The sequence below is a fragment of the Miniopterus natalensis genome, chromosome X, assembly GCF_054644295.1.
Source record: "Miniopterus natalensis isolate mMinNat1 chromosome X, mMinNat1.hap1, whole genome shotgun sequence".
Lineage (NCBI taxonomy): Eukaryota > Metazoa > Chordata > Mammalia > Chiroptera > Miniopteridae > Miniopterus > Miniopterus natalensis.
This window is the reverse complement of record NC_142103.1, coordinates 80,489,963-80,502,432: the sequence shown is the minus strand read 5'-3', so window position 1 is coordinate 80,502,432 and position 12,470 is coordinate 80,489,963. Positions and strand designations below refer to the sequence as shown.

General features: G+C 45.0%; 1 protein-coding gene across 5 annotated transcripts in view; it reads right to left on the bottom strand.

The window, feature by feature from the left end:
• Window positions 1–831: 831 nt before the first annotated feature.
• CASK (calcium/calmodulin dependent serine protein kinase) overlaps window positions 832–12,470 on the bottom strand; it is a 372,464-nt gene continuing 360,825 nt past the window's right edge. For 4 of the 5 annotated variants that reach the window (XM_087829364.1, XM_087829366.1, XM_087829365.1 and 1 more), the window contains 2 exons: window positions 6,377–6,460; window positions 832–2,853 (listed from right to left, as the gene is read on the bottom strand). In XM_087829364.1, coding sequence (XP_087685490.1) covers window positions 2,677–2,853; window positions 6,377–6,460 — 261 coding nt within the window. In that variant the 3' untranslated portion in view covers window positions 832–2,676. Of the gene's footprint in view, window positions 2,854–6,376; window positions 6,461–11,917; window positions 12,038–12,470 lie in introns of all 5 variants that reach the window. The other variant, XM_087829368.1, reaches the window with a different exon arrangement.

The window sequence follows — 12,470 nt, the reverse complement described above, 5'->3', positions numbered from 1 at the left end:
GGTTTTGCTGATAGAATGGAAGCAATAAAGCAGCTTTTTAGCAATTTTCTGTGATTGCTTAGCGGACAATCGTAACGCAGTGGCAGCAGCAAATACTGAAATTACTCCGAATTCAGATATTTCAGTATTTTCTGCTAGGTCATAAAGACACTGCTTTAGAAAAGATGTGTATTAGTGGAATGGAACAGATGATCCCGTCGAGAAGTCAGATAGAATGCATTCTGAGTGCAGGAATTCCGCCATTTATGCAATGGGAAGAGCGATGCCTGCCTGTATGCTTCCCCAGCGACCCATAAAACCACCTGCACAAAGCCATCGGGAAGAGAGGACTAGCACTACAATGCTTCTCAGTTCTGGGACACAGACATTTAAATCGGCATTGCTTTTCTCTTTCTCTGCTTGATGCACATTTATCGACGTGGAGGAGGGCTTAAGCCAGGCATCGTCAGCATCTCTGGAGATTTGGTCTAAAAGTGCAAGTGGGGGCATGGGGGTTTCTACCAGAGGGAGGGGGTTTCTCTTCCCTGTGTGTTAGCTGTATTCTTTTTTTGTGCTTCATTGGAAAAGAGGTAGAGCAGGCCCTTTCACACTGAGAAGAGCCTGGATTGTGGTCAGTACCATCATGGGAACGACTACCTGGTCTTGGCATCAGTTAGATTTGAATCAATCCTAACACAGCCCTAAACAACTCTCAGGGTTTCTCTTTCCATCCAGGATATCTCTAGTATGGTGATAGTTTGGTTACCCTGCTATGGAGCCCCAACAGAAGCAGTTCACTCAACATCTTGTTGGTAAGCTGCAGACTCATCCGGTCACTGACAAACAACAACATCAGAGGAAAAAACATCAGCATCATTTAATAAGAGTAGGTAGGGAGGGATGACACTGTAAAAGGAGTATACAAATGTCTTCTCTGTGTGGTCCTTCAAGAGGAGCTTTTCAGCTCAGAACACACCCTGCACATCCTGCCAAGGCACAAAGCGATGAGGCCATCTAACTCTCAAGAAGCAAACATGATGGTAGTTTTTTCAAGGATCACAGGTTAATAGAACCACTTCACACACCCTGACACTCTAATGAAAAACCTTCCACTGACCTCTGGCAAGAGTCGGAAAACCTCCAGCCTGAATCCGCTGTATTGGAAGGATGTGACCTCATGTAAGGGTGATGAGATGGTTAAAGTGTCTAAAGCAACAAGGAAAGATGATTCTCCTGTGCCAAGGGATATAGCAAGAGGAAGGAAAAACCACAGATGGCCCCTAGTACATTGGTGGCCTTTGGGTGCACTGCGTGTGTTCTGGGAGCCAGGCATGGTCTGAGCTGTGCTCTGGCAGAGTATTTTGTTTTCCTGCCAACTGATAGTCGCTCCTGGGCCTTTGATGGTTCAATGAGCATCTAATGAATTATAAAATCTAAAAGATTATTGGCTTGTATATCTGAACAAATCTATAATGAAATGAAGGACCCAAAGGCATTTAATATTGAACACATAAAAGGAAGTATATTTTAAAAAATTGGTCAAACTGTCCTGTTAGTTATCATTTTAAAGGAATTTACAGGGCTGTTATAGATTATTCTTTTGGAATAATTCAGTTTATAGCAAATGCCTAAACTGGTTTCTTCATTGCACAGTATATTCTCTTAAAATGGGTGCTTTAAAACAATTACATACATTTTAAAAATCCTCATTTCTTTGCTTAATTAAAACGTTAATACTCTCAGACAACACAGATCTGAAATGGTGAAACCAGCAATTCCCCCTCCCACCTTACAACAAATTAAATTGAGACAAAATTACAAACACATTTCACTATATGATTATTAATAAAAATCAGTTTTGTTTGTTTTCTTTTTTATAAAGTTGCCCGAAATGCAAGGGATGTGCATAGGTTTTACAACTTAGTCATAATAGCATTTTATTCTTATTCCCCTGGGTGTGCCCCGTGAACGGAATGTACTTGGCTGTAGATTACAGATCGTTTTGTCCAACACAGACACACCAACAGCATAAACGCTCGCGACTGTCCACATGCATTAAGAGTCAAGACCCAACTTCAAATCTCTAAAAGGTTTACAGGGTGCTTCAAAGAGACAGTATCACATTATCTGGATGTTACATAAAGGACTTAAAAAAAATACTATTCTAAAAAAAAGAAAGAGAAAAAAGGCCTTTAAAAATTTATGACTGTTTTGTAATCACTAGACTGATTATTTCAAATAAATAAAGGAAAGAAAGATATTCCAATCCATAAAATCAGACTCTAAAAAGAATGTAGTTTTCCACCCCCAGTCAAGGTAACAGAATCATTGTTTATATTATTAAAATAGATTATAGAAAGCAGCATCTATTTTGTGCAGTTTTTAGGGGCCTTGGAAATAAAAAGCTATGATTTCCAAAAATATAACATTCCAAAGGATTGAATAATACATACATTTGAAGGTACATTTTATTAAAGTTTAGGAGAACTGATTAAAAAAGATACTGTCTCTTTAAATTAGTGTGTAATTGTTTTTCTCCTCCTACCTATTCGGACATGACAATAATTATAAATGTAGGTCACACTACAACTAGGTAGTCTCTAGGGACCACGACCTGCTGACACAAGGCCGATAACAAAGAGGCGTTTCCATGTATGAGGTGGCTCCCAGTTATGCATCAGATATCTGGGGACAGGCCTAATAGACCCAGGAGACTGGGACCCACTGAGGGGCTGTGCACACGAGCTCGACGGCTTCCTCCAGATGTCTGATTGTCTCATCAATTTCATTGTTGATAATTGTGAGATCGAAGTAGTGTGCGTATGTTCTCTGTAAGATATCAGATTCCTTCTGCAGGCGCTGAAGAGATTCATCCTAAACGGCGATGGGATGGAGGTAGGGGCGGGCATGGGAGAAGGGAAGAGCAGAGAGAAGAGACAAGTCAGCGGGATTCTTTCTCTTTTCACATTTCTGTTCATCCCAGTGTCAGAAACAGCCAAGGCCGGACCTTGGCGTGCCACGTCTGGGCACGGGGCCGAGGCCGCTTCATGACAGAGGAGACGACCGTTCCTGGGATGGCAGGGTTACAGAACTACTGCTTGCAACCCAGACCGCTCACCATGCAACAAAGGGCTCCACGCCAAACTGGAAGGACCAGAGAAAACACACACTCTTCGGCAAACACACTGCCCCACCAGGCCTAGCTGTGCCTGTGCCAGGGTCAGTTGGGGACTGACTGGCAGGGCGGAGCTGTTCTGTCCACATTCCTCTACTGGAGGCCCACATTCCTCTCATCCCCAGCACTCTCCTGTTGGGTGGGAGGGCTTTGGTGGTGCCGTCAGAGCCCTGCCTCTGCCTTCCCTTGGTCCTCTGCACTCACTTGTACCATGCCACAGGGCCCTGCTGCATTTGCACCAAGAAGCCCCTGCCTCTGGACAGCAAATTAAGTTGTATTTTTCTCTTTTCCGCTTCGAGGTTCAACATGTTGCAGGAATTCAATTACATATGATGGCCCTCACTCAACAGCGGTGGATGCCAGAGGCAAAAGCTTTTTGGACGTTACAAACAAAGGATGAAATAAGGCCATTGCCTAGATACAACAGCAACTGGCATCTGATGAACTCCCTCAGCCTGGTCTGTATTGGAAATGGCCAAATGTAACTGTTCGTAAGTATGCACGTCTCTTATGGAAAACGCTCGGAAGGAAAAGCAGCCACTGAACTCTAGGGAGTTTTGCTAGACCAAAGAACTTTCCTTCAACTCCCACAGCTTGTTACAGATTTTGAGAACTCTCACCAGGGTGAGCCCATAGAAGGAGGAAATTCAGGGTCCCTAGTTTGTCATGTAAGTCTAACTTTAGCCTCAGAGTTGCAGTTCTTTTGAGACACGGGTCTCTTAAGAGCCACCAGAAAATCTGCCTCTGCATCTTCATGGGTCAGATCATGTTATGCTGAACATTCAATGGACGAGTTCAAATCTGAAACCAGGCAACTTGGTTAGTCACATTAGCTGCCCTCATCTCCCCCAACACTAGGTAGGTGAGCTCTTGGGCTGAGTCTTAAAATATACACAGATACAATTAAGTACCTGTTTGTTTGAGTAGTATCTCTCTCCCCACCTAGACCGTAAACTTGTCTTGTGGTCTGTCATTGCTGTGCCTAGCATTTGGCATTGTGCCTTGTACACACTAACTGCTCAATAAATGTGATTGAAAGAACAAGCACTTGGCTGACTAGTACTGGCCATTACATGATGCGATGAGTGTTGTTACATTTATAATCAAGAGACAGAGCAATTCTACCAGGAAATGGGGACCTATGATGACAGAGACGGAATTTCGGAAAAACTAAAAGATGCAGTGCTTTCAGGGACTTGGGAGCCATGGCACCCAGCAATGGTTTAGGATCCCTCCTCTTCTCTGAGGCCTGTTATTTGTAAGAGACCTTTCCTGGTGCACCTGCGGGTGCAACTCTCTGGGAAGGGGATCAAAAGCGACACATGATTGATTCCATCATGGGGACAGACAGATACCAGGGAAGTTGGGAACTCAATATTTTCTACAGAACACTCTGAAATGAGAGTATTCTACCTGTTTTGTCATCTCCTACCAGAATTTCAAAGCAGGACATGGCATGCTTTGGGTGTTAGGTTGTTAACTGCTACAGTATTGATAAGACCTCAGTTAGTCACTTTCTAAGGTCCTATCAACGCACTTTCTGCTGGCACTTAAAAAGCATAGTATTTTCACTGTGGCTTTACTTTACAAAAAACACTTTAGGAAACATGCATTCACCCAAAGACAGGAGTGCTTCCTACCAGCATAACAAGGCACAATTCCTCCCATATCACTCTGGGCTAGGGGGTCCTATTGGAATATAAAGTCCTGGGCTTCAAAAGCCACTACTAGAGTTTATGATCCGCCCATAAAGCTGGGCTGATAAAAACATTCAAAAAAATTGATGGCTGAGAGCATCAAAGTTTTAATGTAGTTCTCTTCATAGAAAAATAAAGTTCCCTCTTAAGGATCTTACAAGTATCTGTCACCATTTCTTCCTCAACAACAGCTTGTCTGTGGGCTTGACTTCCATGTGAGCAGGATTTAACTCAGTGAAAACAAAATGCCTTTATTCTAACAGCAAAAGCAAGGATTTGTGGGAACAAAATGTCTACATTCTAAGTCTATGAAAATAAACAAGGCCGTATTTCATCACCTCCTAGCTGGTACTTACAGGCAATTTTCTGCACCATTTTGGCAGCTATGGAAAATTAGTAAAAGGGCAGGAAAACAGGCAAACAAAAACAAAGCAAAGATGATAATTCAGGAAAAATACATGGCAACCAAAGAATAAAAGCGAACCACAATGTGGAACTTCAAACACGTTTGCTCATGAAATAAGACAAAAAAGTAAAATTTACAAAGGGATACCCCTTTTGCCAGTGAAATGCCAGAAAATAATGACTGAAAATATAAGGAACATAGAAATCTCAATATTTAATCTTCCTTAAGGGTACACGGGGTGAAAAGTTCCAAGTCCTGATTTTATTGTCATAAGCTTGGGCATTTAAGCCAGTGTTTACTGAACAGGACACCAAGAGCCCTCTGGTGGCTTCGGGACCTTGCAGAAGTAATGATCTTCAGAATAACTGCGGAGGAGTCTCTTCTTAATTTAATAATGACCCTAGAGCAGATAAGCACCAAGCACCAATGTACATCTTACCTACCTTCTTATCTGCCCACCAACAGGGGGGCCTTCTAGGTCAGCCTGGTAGGAGGAGTGTGCAGCCAACTTTTACAGCCACCATCTCTGTGGCAGCTGCTGACTTGAGTTGTCCTGATAGGGGACAGAGCTCATTCCTAGGTTTGAAGTCTCCAGGGGCGCAGACAGAAATTCGGCAAGGGTTCTACTCCAGAGGCTGCCTAGGAGAACCTCTGCATTCCTTACAACTGTTTTCAGGCAAAGCAATCCTTGACCCAGAGCTGGGCCTGAGGCTGCAGCTTTGCTTTTTTGGCACTGTCCTTATCAGGAAAAGGGGGGAGGGCTGGCAACCCTGGAGGGAGGGAGCTGCCTGGAAAGCCTCTGCCCTGGAGGGTTTTAAACTTTAAAAGTAGACTTATTGATTAGGCCACAGGGTGAGTGTGCTGAGGACGAAGGCTTGAATTTGCCTAATGACTCTGATCTCAGAAGAACCACACCTCTCTATATGGCCTAATTCCTAATACTGAAAGAGGACCTCAAACTCCAGAAATCTTAACAGCCAGCATCAAGATCGAAGCACAGCTTCGCTTAGTCACTTAGTCGCCTTAATGACATGGAGCTATGGTTTTTAACGTACAACACAAAGGGATCCTGACTATGGGCGGATGTGCTAATTTGGGGAAACAATGACCAGTTCTTACCTCATTCAAACCAGGAGTAATAGTTGGTGCAGCAATAAAAACAACAAAAGGAGCAAACTCCGCGGTTCTCAGGACCTTCAGTGCCTGTGTAAAAAAAACCCTGAGACTTAGAAGAAATAACGAATGCAACTTTCAAATGAGTCTACAAAAGGTTACGCAACTGAAAAGCCCTTGATTCAAATTTTTGGCAAGGTATTATTAAATTTAACAATTTAAAAATAACATATTACTCCCTTTCTTCCAAAGGATAGACAACAGCCATCAGCAAATAAAAGGTGACAAACTGGACATTTTTCTTATGCATCTCATGAATCAATCTGACTTATTTTTCTTCAGAAAAGTTAACACTGATTATGTCGGTTTAATGTTCACTTAAACCTGGTTTATTAATTGCACCCTAAACTGTAATTCATAGGAAATGCATTGTGGGGTAGATTGGGACTTCGCTGCTGATCTAGAGCCCGCTTCACATTCCAAACTTCAAATTGCTAACGAGCATTAGCAAATCCTGGCCACTGTCACTGTGAGGCTGTGTTCGCAGCTTATGCGTTGTCCTGATGAAAGGCTCCCGTGGGGCTCAGGGGAAAGGAGGCCCTATCCAGATCTGGAGGCTGGAGCCACCACAGGAGCTCTGGGGCTGTAAGCAATTCATAGGCCCATGAGAAGACAGAGTGTTCAAGACACAGGGCCCACTGAAGCCCCTTTCAGTTCCCTTCCTTGGCATCAAAAACTCTAACTGTGCCAGCTGGGCGTTAGCATGGACAGTGCAGAGCTCACATCGGATGATGTGGCAGTTGATCCTGGTAGGGGCTTACTGCTTCAGCTCCTCCCCACTAGCACATGCCGCTCCTAGAGGTTACAAAGTCCCCTCTATGGAACGAAATTAAACGTATATAGGCACACAATTCACAAGTAACTGACATGTAATTAATTTGTATGTAACAGGGGTAAATATCTTGCTGTCCTTTATATAAGAATTACCATGTCTATCCTGTTATCCACATATTTTGCTTTCCAAATGGCCTTTCAATGGTTTGTTCTGCCCTATTTCTTTCCTCCCTTATTTTGCTTGGTTGACTATAGTAGCAATTAGACCTGTTTCTCTGCCTCCCATTTTGCTACGTTCCAATCCACGCTAAAGTCTGCCACCAGAATGATCTTTTGAAAACACAAGTCCCAATGTATCACTCCTCTACTTCAAACCCCTTGACAGCTCCTTCTTGGCGTTGCGATAAAATACATGGTGGTCCTTGGCATAAATGTCATCCCCCCACATGAGCTGCCCCGTGCTTACCTGTCAGCCTCTCTCTGCTCCTCCAAGGACTGGCTTTGCCGAACTACTTTCAGTTCTAGAAAGGGCCAAACTCTATCTGGCTTCCTGGTCTTTTTCTTATGACTCCCTCTGCCTGGACCTCCTACCCCCTCGTCCCTGTCCTCACTCTCCCTTCCGCTTGGTTGAGTGTTTAGTGAACAGAGTCCTGATTTTTCTTTCTCTAGGAAGTCCTATGTGGGCCCTGAGCTGAGGTCCTGCGCCCCTCCCATGTGCTCCTGATGTCCCTGCACTTCTGCACCTGCAGCGCCCATCACAGTGGCAACCCAGTGCCTGGATGCTGGAGGGTAAGCCTCTCGAGGGCAGGGACTGCGTCTTGTTTCGTTGTCTTCCTCATGCCTCAAACAGCACTTGGTAAAAACTGTCTTTATGACAAAATAAAAATGTAAGGCATTACATATAATTTGCACAAAATCTACCTTGCCTTCCGAGGCAGGTTCGACTAGAGGGCACTATGCGTTGGTGGCTGAAGAGAATCTCTTGGCCTCTGTGAATACACAGGCACGTAAGAGGCAAACTGGAGAGGAAAGGTTTTCACTTTCTTTTTCAGTGCAAGCTCCCCTTCACTAGGATTATGTTTCTAAATTTTAGTTACACAGTCTCTCCTTGTGGGCTAAGGGAACCTGGCACGTAGTTTCACCTGTCCATCAAAGTGTTTTAATTGCGACTCACAGGCTCAGATTCCCCTTGTGAGAAAGCTCTTCAAGCTTGCATATGCTCATATTTGAAAGAGGTAATTGGCAATTTCTCTGCCAGTCCTTTTGTGACTGAAGACTTTAGCAAGGAACAAACACGAACAAGTCGATATATACATAGCTCAATGGAGCTTAACAGGGATCTTCACTTAGAAATGTCCTTTTTGCCAGTATTATCTTGGGCCTTTTTTTTTCTGCCCTTCCTGTGCTCGCAGATCAGGGAAGACTACAGGTCAGCTGAGACATAAGGTTTCTTCATCACCGCACACCCACCCCACAGCCAGCTTCTGGGCAAGTGAGATGGGGAAGCAATCCTAATGCACAGTTCCTACCCTTGCTTCCATCCCTGAAGCTGCTCCAAGCACCAGATGGAGTTCCACACAGCCTGGATGCTGAACGGAACCCAGGGATGAAGTCGAGAACAACACACTAGGCGTGAAATGGTCTTTTCTCTGCTCAGTCACCCAGCCTGAGGGCCACACAATTCTTTGAATATTTTTGGTTCCAGCCTGCTACCACATTACACCACCAGAAAACACGCCACTCAGACGACATCAGCTCCCTGCGCATTGCCCTTCTCTGCACCCTGCACGCTCGGCCTTTGTCTTCATCCATAAAGACATGAAGGTCGTTGTGCACTTACTGCATGGACCTGCCAATGAAGACTGTTTTTATCCCACTGCCAAATGCCTCCGGTGCTAAGAACCAGCACGAGATCCTTTAGCAATGAATTCCAAGGAAAGGCCTGGCATACGTCTATTACGATGAGAATCAGGTGGCCCATGACATTTCCCTTTTTGTCCTGGTTGCCAGGAAGTTCAGAGCTAAATTTCTTGCTTATCACAGTAATGAATGCAGCCTCTGTGGTGAGTGTATTTGCTTCCTCCCCCTTTCTATGGCTTTAATTTTCTATTTCTATCCTATATGATTATATTTCCAAAAAGTATAAGCTGCCTCGAATCCTGACTGAGATTTTCTTGTCTAGTTGCCCTTATATCTTCAGCAGAGTCACTGCACGTTCCCTCAGTTCTTGAAGGTCTCTGTCCCCATCCCCTGCTTAACTTATGGGTCTCAAGTGGGGGTCATTTTTTGTGCAGTAACAGCTTGCCTGAGGTTCAGGGCCACTTCAGGGACAGGAAATGGAATTGCTTCACAAGGATCCCCCTTCTCCTGGCCGCTAAGTGGTGACTTGAAGATGATCTCTATACCCTTTTCCTTTCTGACTTTAGATAAGACACAAATTTGTTAATATTTACAGGCAAATGCCTCTTTTCTGAATCCCTGAGAGGAGAGAGAGTCTGAAAATACACTGGATTCAAACAGCCAAAGCTAATGAACATTTAAAGCTAATTCTTTAGTTCTCTTCTGGGGAGATAAGTTGATTTTATGGCTCATCTATGGTCAATAATTACTCTCAGGTTATTTTCTTCAAGGAATAAAACCCCATTTGACCAAGTATCTAAGATGCAGATATCTTTAAGATTTATTTGGTTTGCAAACTTAAAAAGTACATAAGAGCAGGCACCTGAGTCATTCTGTACAAATATCTAAGGGTTTAAGGAAGAGCACAGTGAGCCCAGAAACAATCTTAAGAGAGCCAGCTGATTTTACACAACAGCCCCTAGTTCAGAAGCTGGCTCTTGTTTGCGTGCACATTCCTAATAAGACTGCAGCTACGCCTTGAGGACAACCTTTCCCTTTGTGGGTGAAAGCAAAACTACAAACATTCTGCTACTCTTAACTTTTTAATGCAGCAAATGGATAAATCAGAATAAAATTAAAATGTAAAACATCACGGTAAATTTTGATTATACACCAGAGCGATTACAGTTTCAGCTTTGGAGACACAGGTTCTTTTCTGAGCCATGGCTTTATTTCCATGAGAAATAAGTGCCAGAGTTTTCTCAGGTTGGACTGCCTTCTAGATTCTCCAAATTGTAAAAAACCCCCAAAGATTTAAGTTGCACTACTCCATACAAGATGGATCAGCTTCAGGATTCTCAGGGTTAACTCTCCTAGGATGATACCATGAAAGGAGGCTAGAACTTATTGTAAAAAAACAAAGCCCAAACCAACGCCATTCAAGTTCAAACCTCATTTTCACTTGGCTGTAAAAACTTGCTTGAGTCATAAGTATGTTAAGCCTTGGTTTCTTCAACTACAAAAGTAGATACCGATCTATCTCAGGGTTACATGGGTTAAGTGAGGAGTACTATGCTTGGCAAAATATAGAGCTCTACTGGAACATGATCTATTAGTATTATTTTAAAGAAGCCAGGTTACAACTTTTTCCCTAGTTTAAAGTCTTCATCATGGTTCTTTAGGTTTGAAGTTGGACCACAATGTCTTTTCATATAGTATTATTAGACATGTGTTCAATTTGGCCTGAACTGTCTAAAATAAGTTAAGATGGCCCAAAGTATTAGACAGGAACTAAAAGAGCTGAACACCAGCATCAGGTGCTTTCTATGGTCCACACAGTAGAAGTGGTGTCAGCAGTGAGAGAAACGAGGTTTTAAAAAGTGCCACATGGCATTTCTCCCGTTATGGACAGTTTGTGATGCACACGGAGGAAAGAATTTCATTCTCACCAGCTTGCCTTCCCATTTGTATTCTTAGGTCCTGGCCCAATGTTTGGAATATAGTAAGTGCTTAATATAAGCTGCTTGAATCAAACTGTCCATGAGATACAGTAGAGGAAGTAACCTAACAGGCTGGGGGCGAAGGGCGTGGAGAAAAATGTCCCAAGGAGAGAGCCTCCCTGGAGCACCAAGGCTCTGCCTGACAGCAAGTGGGCCATGGCCGCGGGCATCCTAATGTTAGGAGGCCGGCCTCGCCAGGTCTGGGGAGAGAGTGGACTGAAGGCACAGAAACCCCAGGGCGAAGCCCAGTAGGTGAGACGCTGCGGGCCCCTGCCGCTGTGCCATTAGACACGACAGGCCGTGTGAAAGCAGGACTGGGCATAAGTCTAGATTGGGCATGTGGGGCCCCAGGCAGGAGAGCCTGGGACCAGAGTGGTCAACCAGACTAATGATAGTCACAGGACCTGGGCAATCCCTGTCCCCAGGGCCACGGGCCCAGAGAGGCTCAGGCAGAGAACAGGACGCCTATGGCCTGTCCTTGGGGGATGGTGGCCCCAAGCGGTCATGGTTCTCAGGGGTGGGGACGCAGGAAGCAGGAGAGGAGAGTGCAGTGAGCTCACCCGGCAGTCAGGGGGAGTAGGGAAAGTGCCCAGCCTGGGATGAGGGGGTGCTCTGGTGCCCAGGTGCCCAGTGCCACATGTAAAAGTGACCGCCATGGATGTCCTGATAAGGCCAAGAGAAGTGTCGCCCGCTCAGCAGTGCAGAGCAATGCATGACTGTGCAGGGGGGGGGGGGGGCAGCGGCAGCGGCAGCGGCGGGGCAGGAGCAGGGGCAGCAGCAGCGGGCAAGGCCGGGGGGCCCGAGGGTGGGCCCAGGGCAGCGCAGGGGGGTCTGAGGAGCCCTGCAGCCAGCATACTGCTAGAGACATTACTACCAGCAGAAAACGACGTTCAGGTGAAGACCAGTGTGGAACCCAAGGAGAGGATGTCGAAGACCAGGACCAGGATTGAGACTTTGCCTCTAGCCACCCCTGGCCAGAAGATTTTTCCAATCCCTAGTAAGGAGGGATTCGTAGTTAAACAAAAAATCAATCTGTGTCACACATCATATATTTAGTTCTATACAGGTCCGAGATAATTGTTAAGTAAACTGGATAGTAGTTCACCCTGCTGGTGCCTTCCTCCCAGCCACTTAACCGGATTCCAAGTTCGAGAAGCCCATCGGGTGCTGTGAAACGGAAACGGGTGAACCCACTGGCCATGATGTTAGGATCTTGGAGCTGAGTAACTGAGCTGTCAGGCCCCAGGTCACATAGACCCTCACCGCAGGTTCCATCCTCCCTATGGGGATGGCTAGGGGACCAAGTCTCATACAGAGGCCCTTGAACAAGGATCTTCCCTGCCTGGGATAGCCAGGCAAGCCTCTTGATGAAATGGAGCCGCTTGAGGGATGCCTGTCTACCATTTCAGCAGGCGGCAGACTGATTC